Source organism: Lissotriton vulgaris, chromosome 3_2 (genome assembly GCF_964263255.1).
Source record: "Lissotriton vulgaris chromosome 3_2, aLisVul1.2, whole genome shotgun sequence".
In the NCBI taxonomy this organism is placed as follows: domain Eukaryota; kingdom Metazoa; phylum Chordata; class Amphibia; order Caudata; family Salamandridae; genus Lissotriton; species Lissotriton vulgaris.
In genome coordinates, this window is record NC_141690.1 from 256378459 (window position 1) to 256395981 (window position 17523).

General features: G+C 48.5%; 1 protein-coding gene across 2 annotated transcripts in view; it reads right to left on the reverse strand.

Annotated features, from left to right (window-relative positions):
* Positions 1-6193: 6193 nt before the first annotated feature.
* The window catches only part of LOC147725623 (uncharacterized), a 47997-nt gene continuing 36667 nt past the window's right edge, over positions 6194-17523 (reverse strand). For both annotated transcript variants that reach the window (XM_086964314.1, XM_086964315.1), the window contains exons 8-11: positions 13826-13894; positions 13069-13152; positions 10188-10301; positions 6194-8021 (exon numbers count right to left, since the gene is read on the reverse strand). In XM_086964314.1, the coding sequence (XP_086820440.1) occupies positions 7933-8021; positions 10188-10301; positions 13069-13152; positions 13826-13894 (356 nt within the window). In that variant the 3' untranslated portion in view covers positions 6194-7932. The remainder of the gene's footprint in view (positions 8022-10187; positions 10302-13068; positions 13153-13825; positions 13895-17523) is intronic.

The window sequence follows — 17523 nt, forward strand, 5'->3', positions numbered from 1 at the left end:
TTGGCGTATCGGGTGGCCGTGGGGGTGGGGGGGGCGACCTACACCATCGGCTCTCTGTACTGTCCCAATGAGGGACAGGAGAAATTCCTACACACTGCCCTAACTGACATTGCGGTGACCTCGTATAGACACATCGTAATAGGTGGGGACCTGAATGTGGTATTTGACACATCCCTAGACCGGTCTTCCCTGCGCACCTTCCACGCCAAAGGTCTGTCGACCGCTTGCACTGACAGGCTTCAGGACCTCGATCTGCATGATCTGTGGCGGCAACGGCATCTGGGGGAAAGAGGATACTCCCACTACTCGGCGGCACACAAATTGTACGCACGTATAGACCATCTTTTGGTGACCGGTCCAGTGAGTTCCCTTACCTTGTCGGCGGACATGGGAGTCATAGCTTTATCGGATCACGCCCCGGTCTCTATGACCGCTACCATCCCGCAGTCTCCTCCGACTCATAGAATGTGGCGACTCCGGGACACGCTTCTTCACAGACGGGATGTGGTGCAGCAGGTCCAGGAATCCATACACTATTTCCAGCGACACAATGCGACTGCCGACACCACTCTAGCAACCCAATGGGCTGCATTGAAAGCTGTCCTTCGCGGAGTGCTTATTGCAATCTCCTCGGCAGACAACCGACAAGGGGCCGAAAAAAGAGAGGAACTCACGCTAAAGGTACAGGAACCCGAGCACATGCATCAGCGGGCCGGAGCCCCCAGAGTCTGGAAACAGCTCAAGGTCGCGCAAGGTCACCTAGCAGCTCCCGACACTGATCGAGCTGAGTATGCGGCGCTCAGGCTGAAACACGCCTATTACACAGGCGGAGACCGATTCGGGCGATTACTAGCCAATCGGCTCCGGCTGGCCCGGCAATCTCAGAAAGTGAAGGAGCTTACGCGCACGGACGGGTCTACCGTGCTGGAAGACTCACAAATAGCCGAAACGTACCGTGACTTTTATGCTCGCCTCTATGAGGGCACGCCTCTGAATGTTGAGGCAGTGTCGAGATACCTGGACTCGGTCACACTCCCATCTTTGGCACAGGAACAATCCGAGTGGCTCGAGAGAGACATTCGCATTGAGGAAGTAGTCGCTGCGATAGCGCGTCTTAAGGTGGGGAAGGCACCAGGTCCGGACGGCTACTCCTCCTCCTTTTACAAAACTTTTTGTACCGTTCTCGCGCCATTGCTCACATGCCTGTTTAACTCATTCGCAGACCCGGGAGCCATTCCACCAGACCTCTTACGTGTCTCTATTTCGGTCATTCCAAAACGAGGGAAGGACAGAACCCGATATGGGGCATATCGACCAATCTCCTTCCTCAATGTCGACCTTAAATTGTACACTAGCATTCTAGCCTCACATCTAGCAGCCCATCTGCCGGGCTTAGTGGATCCCGATCAGGCAGGCTTTATTCCGGACAGGCAGACAGTTGACAACACGAAGAGAGTGGCACACTTGATTGAAAAAGCCTCCAGGATCCCTGGGGAATACATGATGTTAGCGGTCGACGCGGAGAAGGCATTCGACCGGGTCCACTGGCCTTATCTGGAATTGGTCCTCGCCAGGTTTGGGGTGGGGGAGAAGTTTCGTGCCCTAGTCTTCAACTGCTACAAAGCGCCCTCTGCGGTGGTGCGAGTCAATGGCTATACCTCGACTGCATTCCCCATCGAGAGGGGGACGAGACAGGGGTGCCCCTGTCGCCCCTGCTCTTTGCCCTCTACATGGAACCCCTCGCTTGTCATATTCAGCAGCGTCAAAGGGATCTGGGCATCAAGTTCGGAAGCGATTTTCATGCCATCAGCCTTTATGCGGATGATGTCCTGCTTGCCCTGGACAGTCCGCGGACGTCGCTACCGGCGTGCGTGGCCGAGCTCGAAGCATTTGCTATGGTGTCCGGGTTCAAGATGAATACGGACAAGTCTGTGGCCTTGTACCTGTCCCTCATGGGCTCGACCCGTGCCTACCTTCAGACCATTTTTCCGGTCCAATGGGCCACGGACACGGTCCCATACTTGGGTGTCCAACTCGCCCAGACCTTGCCCCGAATGGTCGCGGCCAACTACACTACCTTGCGCACTTGTGTCCGCACGGAGCTAGATCGATGGAAACATCTTCCTCTGTCCTGGCTGGGCCGCATACCGGCAGTGAAGATGGCCATCCTACCGCAAATTTTATATCTCTTTCGCGCTCTGCCGCTGCGACCACTGACAGGCTGGATACAGCAAACTCAATCGGACCTTGCCAACTTTATTTGGCAGGGTCGGAAACCGCGACTGAAGAGAACGCTCACCACCTTGGCCCCGGAGGTAGGGGGCCTGGGCGTCCCTGACCTGCTTAAATACTACCAGGCGGCCCAGCTGCGCTATCTGGTGGAATGGAGTAAATGGGAGTCCGACAAACACTGGCTCTTCGAAACCAGGCAGTGGCGGGACGACCGCTGCAGGAGATACCATTTCTACCCCGAGTCCATAGACCGCCCAACCTCCATGCATCCTTAATCACTCGGGCTCCCCTGGAGGTCTGGGATGCGACTAACATACCTTGTGGCTTGACCACATTTCCCTCCCCCCTTACCCCCTGGTGGACAACCCCGACTTCGCCCAAGGCGCAGCTGAGGGAGTCTTTGCACATTGGAGGCCGGCTGGTTGCCGCTTCCTCTATCATGTCTACGACTCGGAGGGGGTGCTCTCCTTCCAGCTTTTCAAACAAGAATATAATTTCCCCGAAACTGAGCGCATGAGATACTTGCAGGTGCGTCACTGGGCGTTGCAGCCGCAGGTGCGAGTGACGGCTGATAGGAAATTTACCGCATATGAACGTTGGCGCTTCTTGCGCACTTCCAACTCCAAACTCATCTCAGACCTTTATAAATTGCTTCAGACACCAACTACACACATTTATAACCCAGGTAGGGAACGGTGGGAGAGGGAACTGGGTAGATCCCTGAGCCATAAAGAGTGGGGGAACATCGCATACAGGGCCAGGCACTCAGCGTACCACATGGGTCTCACAGAAACATTCACGAAAGTATCCCTATACTGGTACAACACCCCAGAGAGACTATCTGAGATGGACCCTTCCAAGGATAAGCTATGCTGGAGGGGCTGTGGACACACAGGGACTTTGGTACACATCATGTGGGACTGCCCGTTCCTCCAGTCATATTGGTCTCACATCTTGGATGAAGTGGATACACACTTTCGGACTGAACTGCTTCGCTTTCCTGCCTATATCCTACTAGGACTCCCCAATGCACTAACCTATCCACTGCGCTCTCGTAGGGGCCGTCAAATGGCCATAGCTCTTGGGTCTGCTATGCAGAACATCCTTGTTCACTGGCGTACTGCTACTGTTCCTACCATTACCGGTTGGCTCCACCGGGTGTGGCATGTGTTGGGCATTGAGAAGCTATCCCTCACTGCAGCGGGGAAAGGGAAACAATTCGAGGAACTCTGGCAGCCCTTTAGAGCACTACTCTTGACTGAATTTACAGAGATAACCTGCCCCAAATATCTACGACTGTTACGCCTGACAACGCCCATGGCAGCAGAACCCTTAATACCTGAGGCATGAGATGCTCCGGCGCTGAATTATCGCACTGTGGGGGGACGGATGGGAGCTCTGGACTGGGGTGGGGGGAGGGGGGACGTTGGGTGGGGGTGTTGCTGGGGGAGGTCGGGTAGAGGGGAGGGGGAGGTTGGTTCTGGGGTTTTCTAGTTTTTGTGTCTACCTGGTTCAATGCGTTTTCATCCCCGGCAGGTTGGACATTGATGTTTCTACCAGCATTGAACTAAGCATCTTGCCTCCACTGAGGATTACCACTCGTCTCTGGTGTAACTACATTGCCTACTGTATTATCTTGCATTGTCTTCCTATAATAAAAAGATTTAAACCTAAAGACCACCCTGAGGTGAGCCAGGAACAGGAGCCTGTATGGAAGGTTGAGGGCTCAATGCTTTTGCTTGACTGCAATGTAAGAACAACGTGATTGCACCTCGCTGGTGTAGTCGGAAAAGATCATCACCATATTCCCTTGAAAGGAGATGGTAGGTAGAGAGCAAGCCTCTTGTAAGATAGCATCCCTGTCTTTAAAGTTGAGCACGCGTGCAATGACCTGCCTCTGTGGGGCCCTGGTGGTAGTTTGGGTGTGAGGGCCTGACGGAGCCGCTCCACAACGAATCATGCTGAGAGGCGATTCGAGGGCACCCAGGATCTAATCCAGGTCTCCAGGAAGGACGTGGACTGCGCAGGTTCTGTGCCTTCAGGGATGCCAATGAAGCGAAGATTGTTCAGGCAGGAGCGATTTTCTAGTCTTCAACACTCTGATGGAGCTCATTGGTGTGGGTCAGTAACCAAGAAACCGGCACATTCAGTGTCACATCATCATCCTCCATCGAAGATATGCTGGATTCGGCCACAGAATTTCTGGCTGTGGCATTCAGAGGTCTTGTCTTATGAAAGCCATGTTGATGCGCATTTCCCCTTGTTTGGTCTCCACAGAGTCTTGGGAAGAACGTATGGTCTGGAGGATGGTGGCAAGGTCTCCTTTCACGAAAGAGTTCTTGGCTGGAGCGGCATCACCAGCATTGGAGCAGCCCATGGTGTACTGGTCTATACGGGTTTGAGACGGAGGAGGTTTTGCCTATCTGCCTGTCTTTGCCCATGATGAGTACGAGGGGAGGGAGATGCCCCCAATGAAAGAGGCCTGGTCAGAGAGGAGGCAGCTCTGTCAGTGCTGGAGAGTAAAGTGGAGCTCGGTGATGTAGGGAGCACTCCTGCCTCTCCACTCCACTCTACCAGCATCACACCAGGATGCTTCCCCATGAGGAACCATCTCCTCAATGTGAGGCGGTAGGGAGGACAATGGAGCAGGAACAGAGTCTTGAAAAGGAAAGTATTAGAGCACTATCAACTGGGAGCGGCGAACCACCCAATGGGCCTCTGCATCACCCATGGGAGTTAGCACAACTGCCCGCTCACCAAACATGGCCTTCTCACCTACCGGATAACGTTTCTACAAAATGTCACCTAGAGTTGGGTTGCAGTCAGCTTTGGGCAGCCGTGGCTAGAGCAGTGACACAAGACGTTCCAATCTGGAAGGCTCCCAGCCAACAGCACAGCCCCCCTCACCCTCCTGGTGTGGCAGGGCAGGCACCAAACAGGAGGTCTCCACTCTACCCTCTACCTCCCAGCTAAACCGGGGCAGATCAGTAGGAGCCCACATAGACGCTCCACCTCAGGCACAGTCCACCACCAGGACCCCCGCAGCTCAGATCAATGGACTAAAGGTAGGGCTCTCTCAGCGGGCTGCCATTTTGTTTGTGGTCCGATGTTACCGCTCCGGGAGGCAATTTCGTCAGCTGTAGGACTTCAGTGAGGTGGTCACTGGAACACACTGAAGTGATTAGGAGTGTCCACTGCTCCTGGACCAACGAGGATGTGAGCAGATGACAGAGTGGTCCAGAGCACTCTTAGATGTGACGGCCATCTTGACGCTCGTAACCACGTCCCCCCCACTATTTTTGAAATGAAAGAGTTTTTTTGTTCATTCATTTGTGTTGTAAATGTTTCTAATCGTAGGGGAGGAGTTGTGAGACAAAGAGAGGTCAGTCTTTCGTTCAGTTTGTTCCCCATGCAAAAAAAACCTGTTGCAGGAGTGTTCGAAGTCAGTGGCAGGTTAATGCACAGCACGTGATGTACAGCACAAGCTGCAAACACTTGGTTACAGGTGAGTAACATTTCCCTGCTCACAGATGTAAGGTACAGATCAAAGTCTGATACTTGAACCACCACAAACATCTCAGCCTCCAGGTCCTGACAGAGTCTAAAACAATCTAGTGGAATACAGGTAAGAGATCATACTCAGCCAGGACACAGGGATGACACAGGGGTGCCACAGGGACACCACAGAAGCATAGGTGTACCACAGGATACCATGAGGACATTGGGTTGCCACAGGAATGACACCGGGATACTACAAGGACACAGGGACCCCACAGGGGTACCTGAGGGACAAAGAGACACCACAGGCACATATCAGACAAACCATGGTGATAATTCATAAGGTGGGCTGGCTGCGAGAAGAAGGCTTAGCTAGCATCAAGGCAGCTATGGCATGGTACGTTATCACGTTAATATCTCAAAATTGATGAAAGATATGACATAAAAATGGTTTCATTTTTACTTTATTATATAAAAATGAATACAAATACATTGACTAGTTTGACATTTACAAGAAAAAAAAATCTAAACCACGTTAACATAAATACAGACACCTGAAAATAATAGTGACATTAGTGAGTGCGGCTGTGCAAACACTGATACCTCTTGGTCAGTGCATCTGAAGTAGGCTGGCGATAGGCAGGGCTGGTGTGTCGGACGGACCTGAGCTGCAGTCGTATTTGATTACACTCGTTTTACTCCAGGAGTACCCAACTTTCTCTATGCCCTGTCCCCTTAAGAAATGTTGGATTAATAACGAATAATAATAAAAAAGTAATTTCACATTTGGAGAGGAATAGTCAAATTTTTAACACAGATTCACCAACATACAGTCCTGCGGGTGCAGAAATTGAACTAAAAAAAAAGTTATTCACTCAGTGCATAAAATGCAAATATAAATTATTTCACATACTTTCCCCTCTCAGTCGCACCCGCTGAAATTCCATCTTACACCCCCGAGCCGTGGGGGGGCCTCCGCCTCCCAATGACATCAGAGGCATGACTCTGTATTCCATCCTTGACCCCTCTATCGCCTTCTCTTTGCCGCGGAGGGTTTGGGCGAAGGTAAGAAGTGCAAAATGCAGACAGTCCACAGAGCCCAGATTACTTGCTGGTCACAGGGGTATCCCCAGGGGTAGAAGCAGTGCAGCATGTTCTACATAGAGGGGTGGCGCCACGGCCAGGGCGACTGACGCTGGAATCACTGTTCGATCGCCGGCGGCAGATTAGCCCAAAACCATGTGACTCTGGGTAATAGCTTGCTTAATCTTCCTGATGGGCCTTAGCACCTAGATACCCTTACGGGTGATTGTTCGCGCTTTACAAATGTGGATTATCATTATTAACCCTTGACAGCACCAGTTGACTAGGACGTCTATGCTTCTCCGCTGTCCCTTGAGGCCAGTGTTATAATACAGAGCTGAGGATAAAAGTCTAAAAGACATTTCCATTTTCTATCCTCAAATATACTCTCAGGTTGGCTCAGGCAAGGCACCAGATCCCTTTTTAATACAATGTGTCTCAGTCCGTACATTTTCACAAGGTTAATGCTTCATAAATATAAATTCATATATGTATATACAATAGATATTGAACTATCTAATCTAGAAGTAAGCTTATGAGGAGGTTTTTCATAAACTCAAGCTATCAATACAAAGTGCCAGCTCTCTGAACTCGTCAGAGCGGTCAGTAAACAAAGGCATGCAGTCAAGGAGAGGAAGATGGTCCTTCTTGCCCAAGAGTACACAGTTCATGGAAGAAAACGGTGAGGAATGGTGTCTCCTTCCATGACGAGGAGCTCAGATCCCAGTGACGAGTCATTCATGCATAGTGAGAGGCAGTGCTTGAAATGAAAAAATAGAATTGCAGGTACTCTGTTCCAGAATACCTGCTGCTTTCTGAGAAGTGCTGGTACTCTCCAATTGAAAGTATAACGTCTCTCTTGAGAAGTGGAGGTACTCTCCCTCTCAAAATAAAAAGTGCTGGTACTCAGTAAAGGACAGTACTGGCCCATTTAAATCACTGGTGAGAGGGGCTCAGGCACTGCCCGAGATGGGCTCCCGGTTCCACAACAAGGGCCATGAGATAAGCTACCGGTTCAAGAAGGAGGGCCACTACACACAGGATATCTTTGTACAGACTAGAGCAAGTTTCAAAATCAGAGCATCAATGATATAAACCTCTATCACACCGCAGGGTCATTTAAGTGCCACCTGGATCGTTCTCAAGCAAAGTCCCCATCTCCATAATGCGCTCTTCCGTCACACGGCTATTGCCGGGTCTCTCCAGCCCTTAAAGAAATGAAACAGAAAAGAGTCACTAGGGCTTCTAGCAAAACATCAGGAAACAGGACACCAGCCAAAGTGCACCAGCAAACACATTTACGAGCAATGAATCTTGTTGCACTATTGTAGGGCGATCCCAGGTAAAACGTCTACGACCCGCTACAGGGCCAGGTAAAACGTCTACGACCCGCTACAGGGCACTTACATCATCAGCTGTCCTCCCCGATTCTTCCAAATTCTCAAGTCGGAGGCGAATAATAAGTTGAATATGTTCTAACCTATGGATGGCCTCTGAGTCCAAATCTCACCAGACTAGGAACCCAACAGGGTCCAACCTGGTCACCCCATCTGTGGAACTGCTACAGCACCCCGCTGCTGCTGCCACTGGTAGACACACTTCTGTGTGATCCAATCATGCAGCGATAGGCGTATGAATGAAAACGAGCCTGGAGACTGAGCTATTCCGGCATCAGCGACAAGCACTGGGAAGTAAAATTAAAACCAAAACAAGATGGTGGCAATAGACCCAGCACAGAGCCTGGAATAGTGAGACACTCATTCTACCAGAAGAACAAAGCGTGATGGTGGAAGCTCATGCAAGTTCTTCAGATCCGTCTTTTCTAGAAATAGTTAAGTTCCCAAGTTTTTGAAATTTTGCGCTTTTAAGAGGACCACAGTTTAAATCCTACTTGTGGATGACACAAGAGACTGATCTCCATGATGTCACTCTCCTCCTCACACCTCAAGGATCAGACCATGATATGCAATACATTTTCTTTTATAGCTGGGCCACTTTGTGGCGGAAGGACAAACTCACTTTAATCTAAGTAGCTTCATTTAAGTTAAGATGGCTGGACTCTTTATGTCAGACATTTGCTTTAGTTATTTTCTACATAGTTGGAAACATCCTTCTCTTGACGGTAAGCTCTTCATCATTTAACAGGGTCACCTGTGAGCCCGAGGGCACCAGAAAAAGCCTCGGCTCAGATCAGTCTTGCTTCAGGTGTGGAGCTAAGTTGCCCCTTATACTATTTCCCTTTAACTGAATGACTAGTGACAAAGTTATGTGATGCTCCACATGGTATGAGCATCATCTCCACCCTCCGATAGACCATGACCAAGCCAAAATGATTTAACAAAGGCCAGGGCCGGCTTTAGCACTGGTGGCGCCCAGTGCAACAATGTTTATTGGCACCCCCCAATGACCACCTCTGCCACAGATTCCTCTACTACCACCCTTTAACAGTGCCTCGCAAGTCTCCATAACCACTCTCTCTCAGATGCATTTAATTAGTTTTATAGCGCCACTCATACCAGTGCAGGGTGTCAGAGCACTTTACATCACACACACTACACAGTGATAATCATAGGTGTGTAAATACGTTTGTAGGAAATGTTAAATAAGCCAGAGGACTACAAGGTGTAGGAGCCACATGTCACCCATGCAGGTAGGCAGGATAGTTTGAGTGCTTGGTCTGGAGAAGCACACCATGGCTGGTGGTTCTCTTTAATAATAAGAACTGATTTCTATCCAAATGAACCATTTTTCAGACAATAGGATAACAAAAGACTAGCAAAATAAACATAACTCTCTAATCTATACCTTGCAGTTTGCATGAAGCTCTTTGAAGACGGTTAATAGCTCACTGTTCTATAGTAGGATTTTAACTTATAAACAGCAAGTAACAATAGGATCTCTCTAATAAAAGCAGGAACCCACTGACCTATTTACATTATATGCACTTTGTGATCTGCATGGTACATGTTTTTTGCAGCAGGCACGTTAAACCACTGCCCTACCATACCAAGAGCGAAAACCTACAGTAGACAAACCTCCGATCTCTCTCTAGGAAGAACATTAATCACTGGAGTCTTCTTGACATTTTTATTGTTGCCTGCGAATTTCTGGAGGCTAGGAATGCGGCAGCAGGTGCTTTTCAAACAGCAATATTCTTGAATACACCACGCCCCCACCTGACGTGAGAGCTGGGTGCAGACGCACTGGTCGCACCGCCCTAGTGCCGGCCGTGACAGAGGCAGAGGAAAGGAATGCAGCTTGGCTATTGGTGTTTGAACAGAGTTAGAGGTTTGCCAATTACGAAGTTAGAGTACTGGAGGCTACAGAAACTCTGCCCAACTCCCCCGTTATAAATCCCCGACACACCCACTTACATCGGCTGTTCAGCCAGCAGCAGCAGCAGATAGGAATGAAGAGCGCGGTGGGCACCACAACAGCAAGTGAGATGGTCAACTCATAGTGGGCTGGTTTCTCATATGCACGGAAATCTGCAAAGATTAAACAGGAGAAGTGACTTATTTGGCATCATTTAATTATGACATTAACACTGACTGGCATTCTGTGACCAGAGTTTGAGAAAAACCCAAAACTTGAAACAGCCTGCATAGGCTACACCACTAGACGCCACCTCCTCCAATAACACCCTGCCACACCTCCTACCTGACCATTCATAGTGGGAGGTAGCGGCTACCAGGACTTCAGAGCCGCTGTGTGCTAGCTTAATACTTACTGGCTCTTCAACCAATCTCAGTGTGGTACTTCACAACAACTGACCTATCTGAGCGCAGCACTCTTTGTCGTCATGTGGAGAAGCGTGGCTCAGTGGTTAGAGGCGGCAGACCTGGAAGCTGAGATCGGCCGTGGACCAGGGTTCGATTCCCCGCCCCGGCGGGTCTCGGGCTCAAAAATTCCACGGAGTCGACAATTCTCGCTCCGGTGCCTACTCGACTCACGGGGTCACACTCTGCGACTCTGGGCAATAGCTTGCTTAATCTCCACTATGGCCCCCCGCGGCGGGATGCCTGGCTTTCACCTTGTGGATACCCTGGCGGGGTTATCTCACAGGGGAATACCAGGACGGGGTCCCTAAGCAAGCGCCTTGGGACCCCTGGGTTAAAGTGCGCTATATAAATCGAAACACATTTACATTTACATCAACCATTCACAGTGCCACAGCACCCTCCGAGATCCCATGCCACTGCAATTTCCCTTCTTCGCCAGTTTCTCCTGGGCATCCGGTCCCGATGCCCCAAGTGAAGAGCAGAATAAGTTGTGGGCACGCCTTGTGCCAGGTCCTGTTTGAGACCTGATACTCCCTAGAATGGTTGAAAGCCAGAACTCAGGCTCCACATCATATGGGTAAGGCTGTAGGTCTCTCCACTGCCACCCAAGTAAAAGTTATTTTCAGCTCACCAGGACCAAATTACTGCAGTTTTGAGCGAGCACTAGTGCAACCCAAACAGTAGCACTGATAACCTCTCAAGCGCAAAAGATGATTTTGTAACAAAAGTTGACATGAGTGCAGCATCCCAAAAAAATAACTAAAACCCCAGTGGAGTGCCGTTCCCTACAATACTCACAGGGGTCATAACAAGGTGGGAAAAGTGCAAGCACCCCCAGAAAGCCAGATTGACTACATTTCTGTGACCTGGCTTCGAGTGGAATCCTACACCACATGAAACTAGGGGCGAACAAGGGGCAAGAGATATATGTGGGATAACCTTATATGGTTTTCATCTCATACATTTTCACTGGAGGGTGCAATCTGAGAGCCAATTTCAAGCAAAAAAAACAAAAGTTTAGGAACCCTGGCACAACAATAACTGTTGCAGAAAATCTGTTTGTACGAGCACAGCGGATGACATCATTGCCTCGCAACTCTTGCGTGGCACTCTTTATTGTGCCCCCATTCGCGCAGTGGTGCAGATTTTCGTGCAGCGCTGCATAACGATCAGTGAGGCCGGGTCCCTCCTTCTCTATGTTGATTATGTTTAGGTTGAAAATAATCTGCAATTCCACCGATTCAAACTTGGTTCATTTATTCAAAATAGGACACACCTCTGCAATAACTTGCAACTTCTCCTTATTACAACTCCATATGTCAAAACATAATAGATATTCTTTAGGTTTCAATAACATGCATGAGACTATCAGACAGTCAATTACAGAAACAATAGATTATTTGAGCTTGTCTTTTATTTTTTGTAATTGACCTTTGTGGAACGCATTCCTCAGAAAAGATAATCGAAGTTTCACTAAAAAGCGCGCCAATCCCGTGGTGGACTCTTATGTTTACTTGGCAGTATTCTGTGGCACACTCAGAACTTCACATCTCATGAATGAGTTTCAACCCCAACAGCTAATGACTGTCGCTGACCAATACGTAAAAGGCATTTACAACAGTAACCAGCTGGACGTTTGTCCCTTTTCCTGTCATGAACGTAAACTTATTTGCAGAGTGTATCACTTCGTAGCAGAATCGGACTTTAAAATGGTGGAACAATCACATACATTTTGGTTACAAGAGTCACTTATTCACAGCTGAGTGCAGCAGTTGTATGACACAACCATGATTTCCTTTCTTTGCGTTCCTTAAGAGCGCAGGCGGATCAACGAATGCATCTGAACCATGCATTCCATTTATAACGCAAGTCATTGCAATGACTTGCCTTAGGGAGGCGCTGGACTTTGGAATAGTATAATTTACCATTCCAACTCAAGTCCCCGCAACAGTAGGGATTTCCTTCATTGTTCCACCTGCGTTTCAAAGGCAATGCGTTGTTCATCGGTCATGGTATTTGCTGTTTCCTGAGTGGGTTGTATGATACAACCCAGCTTTCCTTTGCCACGCATTCCTGAATAACGCAGACGGAACAACAAATGCGTCTGAACCAAGCATTCCATTTACAACGCAAGTCGTTACCACAACTTAAGTGCAGCTCTACCCCTGACACCAACACCTAAAAGCTGCAGCCTCTGGCAAACGATTTGCACTTTTATGTTGCACTGCTTTTTATTTTTCTGCTGTTGCTTGTCTGTTTCTTCTCTCACAATCCCGATGTTGTTTGATTTTATATTTGTTACTGACATGAATTCTCTCACTAGGTAGTCTTAATGTGAGTATGCTGGATTTGATCTCTTTATTGTGTATTTTATGTGTTTTATTGATAACTTTATTTCTGCCGCTTTGGTCATAAAGGTATTTTTGACTTGCTTAAAAAGTATGGCCAATGTTCAGCTCTTTCTTGAACTCACCATAAATGAAATAGACCAGCAGGGTAACCCAGGAGCCCAGGAAGGCTGTCAGGCGCAGCAGGAGGAGAAGTTTGTCCAGAACACCTGAAAAGAATGACAGTCAGTATCACAGCAAAGAATAAAAGACAAGACGGACAGGGCTTCCGTTTGGGACAAGGCACTAGAACAGGCTCTGCATCACATCAAGTAGGTTGTCTGGACTGGTAAATGAATGACTGAAAACAGGGGTAAGTCATCTTCATAGTGAAGAAGTTAGTGGTTGAGTTAATGAGTGAGTAACAAGGGAGCTTGCGATTCAGGGAGTGAAAGCAATCCGAAGAAAGTCTGAACGAGAGAGACAGAGAGCAGTAAAAGGAGAGAACTTACTCAGGGAATTTTAGACTTTAGAAAGCATTCTGTTCTATTAAAAGTTTTATAAACCATTAACTTTTCTGCTTCCATTTCTCCTTTTAGTTTATTTTTACAGCAACACATGAAAAATATGTATTTAAATTTGAATACAGCTTAATTTTCTCTCTATATCTCCCCACATGGCGCGTGACACTTCAAGATCTATGGCCCCTGGTAATTTCACTTCTATTTAATTCCAAAAACCAGGGGCACTAAACCCAATTCACACATTTCTGCTGTGAAGTATCAACTGAGTCCATCAGATGGATGTTGTGGACAAAGTCCATGATCTGGATGCGTAGAGTGAGAAGCCAAGGATATTTACACCCATGTGTGGTACGTCCTACGGTGGTAAAACTGCACTTACCGCAGATGTTTCCTGCAGTTCTTCCAATTGGACTTTCATTGCGAGGGTCTTCTGTTTCCGAAGAGACACCTGTAAAGAAACACACAATGAAGTCAGTGTCTGCCTTCTGAGACACGAATAGCAATCCTTGCAGCTATCTGAGACCTGGGCAACTCCTGAGACCTTCTTACGAGCCTAAGACTATGAAAGAGCTCTGATGGCTAACGGGTAGCCTTGTAGGCTGGCTCTGCTGCTGTCAGTGCCCAGGGCTCCCAGAAATGTGTCAAGGAACACACCACTCAGCTGAGAAGAACGAGAAAAGGGATCTCACTCCAGAGAAAAAGTGCACGTGTGGGTGAGCGACGACTTTAGGCAATTTGTACGTGTGCCATAGTATTCATTCAACTAAAAAGGGACATATGAATTAGTGTGTGTTACGTAGATGATACCCAACATTGGGACTGATATTCCTGGGGGAGGGTTTTTGGGGAGGGGGACATATTGAGCAGGCTGCTGAATGCCCCGCCCCGCCCCTGTGTATGATACTTACTGAAGACTTTGTTTTTGTAAAGTCACAGTAATCTGGAGATTTTCCATCTGCACATGTCCAAGGAGGTGATCATCTGCTGAAAAGGGTGGCTGAATCCAGAGCCCCTAGAACTGGCATTTGTAGGTCACTTCCGGTTTTCCCTGGGTACATCCAGTGACCAGTTGTACAGCTGGCAGGTTGTGGGGAATTGAGGGGGTTTCGTGGGGGGCGGGGGAGGACCGGGGCGGGAGGGGGTTGGGGGAATCTCAACGCTTATGATGGATCTAGTTACTCCAGGCGAGTGTACGACAGACTGCCCGCCCAGGCTTCACCTCCTGCTTGGGTGATGGTTCTAAAGTAGAATTATGGAAACCGTGCCACCATTTCAGCAGGATGACTGCGCGGGGTGATTTAACAATCCGAGACTGTGGTCAGAAGCCTTGGAAGTTTGTCAGGAAGTGGCAGTGACTATTTGTGGGCCACCACACACTCAAGATCCATTGACTTTACCACCACCAGCAGGGTGACAGAGGTCACCACACGCTTTTCCATCAGTGGCACTTACACGTTTGCTGCTTAAGGCCCCAGCTGCTTCCTTCAGCCACCCATCCCACTAGCGCCCCTCTCGCTCCCCCCGCGTGCAGTGTTCCCCAACCACTGCCAACGGGACTTCCTCTGCAGCCTGCTACCTCCCAAGATGGCCAATCCAAGGTGGCCGTTGTTCTATTCTACTTAGAAGGAAAAATTGGTTGATGATCCTACTTTGTACACCTTTACCACCTTCTGCAATGAGATGCAAAAACTCTTTGATCTAAAAACTCATGCAATGGCACTTTAGAGCAGGCTGTGCACTCTCGCACAAGAAAAACAGGACATTTTCCCCTCCGTAACTATCTGACGTCCCAGGTATGGATGGCCGGACGAAACAACGCGTCATCCTTGTCCCAAAGATGGAGCAGTGAACCTAATGTCACAAGGTGTGACACCACCAGCAACCTTTTCAAATTGAACAGACCTAGTTACTCAGTTGGATTATCAGCAGTTTGAGAGCCCAGCACACTGGACGAATTACAAGGAGTAAGTGGTGGTTGCGAGTACCAAATAAAGAGGCCGTGAGGATCACAAAAACACTGCTGGCCAAGAGGGCAACAGGTAGAGGTGTTTGGGAGAACCATTCATAAGGAAAAGAGAAAAGACACCAGCAAAACACGTGTACTGTACAAAAATGGCCTTCTTCATCAAAGACGGTACGGCAAGGACGCAGGATCCATAGAGACCACAGAAAAATACTGGATGCGGTGACAGCACAGGATGAAGAGGCACTGATGCGAGACAGGTTGGACTCTTTGCCACAAAGAGGACTGATCTGCCACACACATCTTGAAGTCAGTCCCAGATTCCGTGATCAATCACATACGTCCATCTGGTACCCATATCACGGTCATCATGAGAGTTAGACTACCAGATGGCCGAGAAAACGTTGCAGCAGGCTGGTTGGACACAGGTGTCAATGGAATTACATAGACATTTACCCACAGCTCACTGACACCGTGGATTGAAAGCTAAGCTCTAGAACCAGTAAAGGCGGTTGATGGACGGCTCAGTCTTGAGGTCCAGTGCATCACTACATGTATGTTGTTACCTTAACATGTTTTTTAATTGGGGCTGGGGGGGGGGGGGGGGGGGGGGGGTTGGATTCATGTTGGCGGCACTGATTTTTGGCTCCGCATCTCTCTACACATATTTCTGCCTGATGATCAGAGCAATGCAGTGAGCGCCCTAAAGAGCCTATAGGCAGGCGGCAGCTGGACATGGCACGGCGCCCATAACAAAAGGCACATCCCTCAAGGAGTGGTACCAAGGTCTCTTCCTCCAGCATCCTAGCTCACGAAGCAGAAGCCCGGCTCACTCAGTACAGGAAGTGAGGTGGTGGGGACCAGGCCTATCCTGCCCAAGTTGTTGGCATTACTAGCACACGGTGTGACTACAAGCGGAGATGAAGGACTACTTTTGTGGAGAAGGAAAGGCGAAACCATTACCTCAATCGACTCTATGGGGATACTGAAGTGATTACGACACACAAGGTAGGAGTAAGAGCACGTACTTTAATCACTGCTCATCTCCACAGCTTCCAGGACCTGCAGCATTCCATTGTCATGGCAATGACATCATCGCAATACAGAGCTTGTGGAACAAACTTAAAGGGAAACTACTACACATACCATGTGTAGTGTGTTTTGGTGGGGAAGCGAGGTCCCTGAGACTCTGTTACACCATTGGCTACGTTAGCTCACTCCTTATACTGACTATGCTTCTCAGCCGCGCAGCCTCTTCACAAAAGAACTTGTCACTATAGATTTGTACCTGCTAACTTATGTATGAGCTAACTTCTCTGCATTTCATATGTTCTCAAGAGTGCATGAAGAATGCTGGCAAAGATAACCTTCCTCACACTACAAACGTGACGATGGCGGAAAAAAATATGAGTCGTAGACCAGAGTTTTTCAAATGTCCTTCAGTGTTGTGGAGGAAGGGCCTTAGAGACTCAGTTTGCCTAATCCGAAGAAGCAATAAAGATGAGGAAGTTTTATGGCTCTTTAATAAATCCTCTCATGCCAATCTGTCCCAGAAAATATCTGGCATTAAGTTCACCATGAAACAAATAGAGAAAGAAATTAAAAAATAAACTCAGACCCGGAGTAACTCAGTTTGATTATGCAGTTGAAGACCCTGGTGTAAGGATCCAGCGACTGCAGAAGAAATATCAGGGGTTCAACGTAATTAAAGGATATGCCAATAACGGGGGATTCATTTGGGGTGTCGAGACTTCCCGCACCGATACCAGCTTTAAGGAGTAAAGTGTTAAAGGAGCAGCTTGAATTGGGAGCAATGTCTGCTGGTAACTAGGTCTGGAGCCAAGACAGCTTCTCATTGGAAGCGCCTATCAGACCGCCTACGTTGGTCAGGCTCTTACGACAGGTCTGGAGTCATCAGAAAGAAGGATTTTATGAGTTCATATCACAAAAAAGGCTTACACTTGCAAGCAGACACCCCCTTTCCTCCCCAGATCTTAGTCTTAACATCAATAGCGCAAAACAAGGTATTTTTGAGATCAAGCAATCCTTAAATACCAAATGATTAAAGGTGTTGGTTCACCTTCCAGATGTTGTGAACACTATGATAGTTCCCA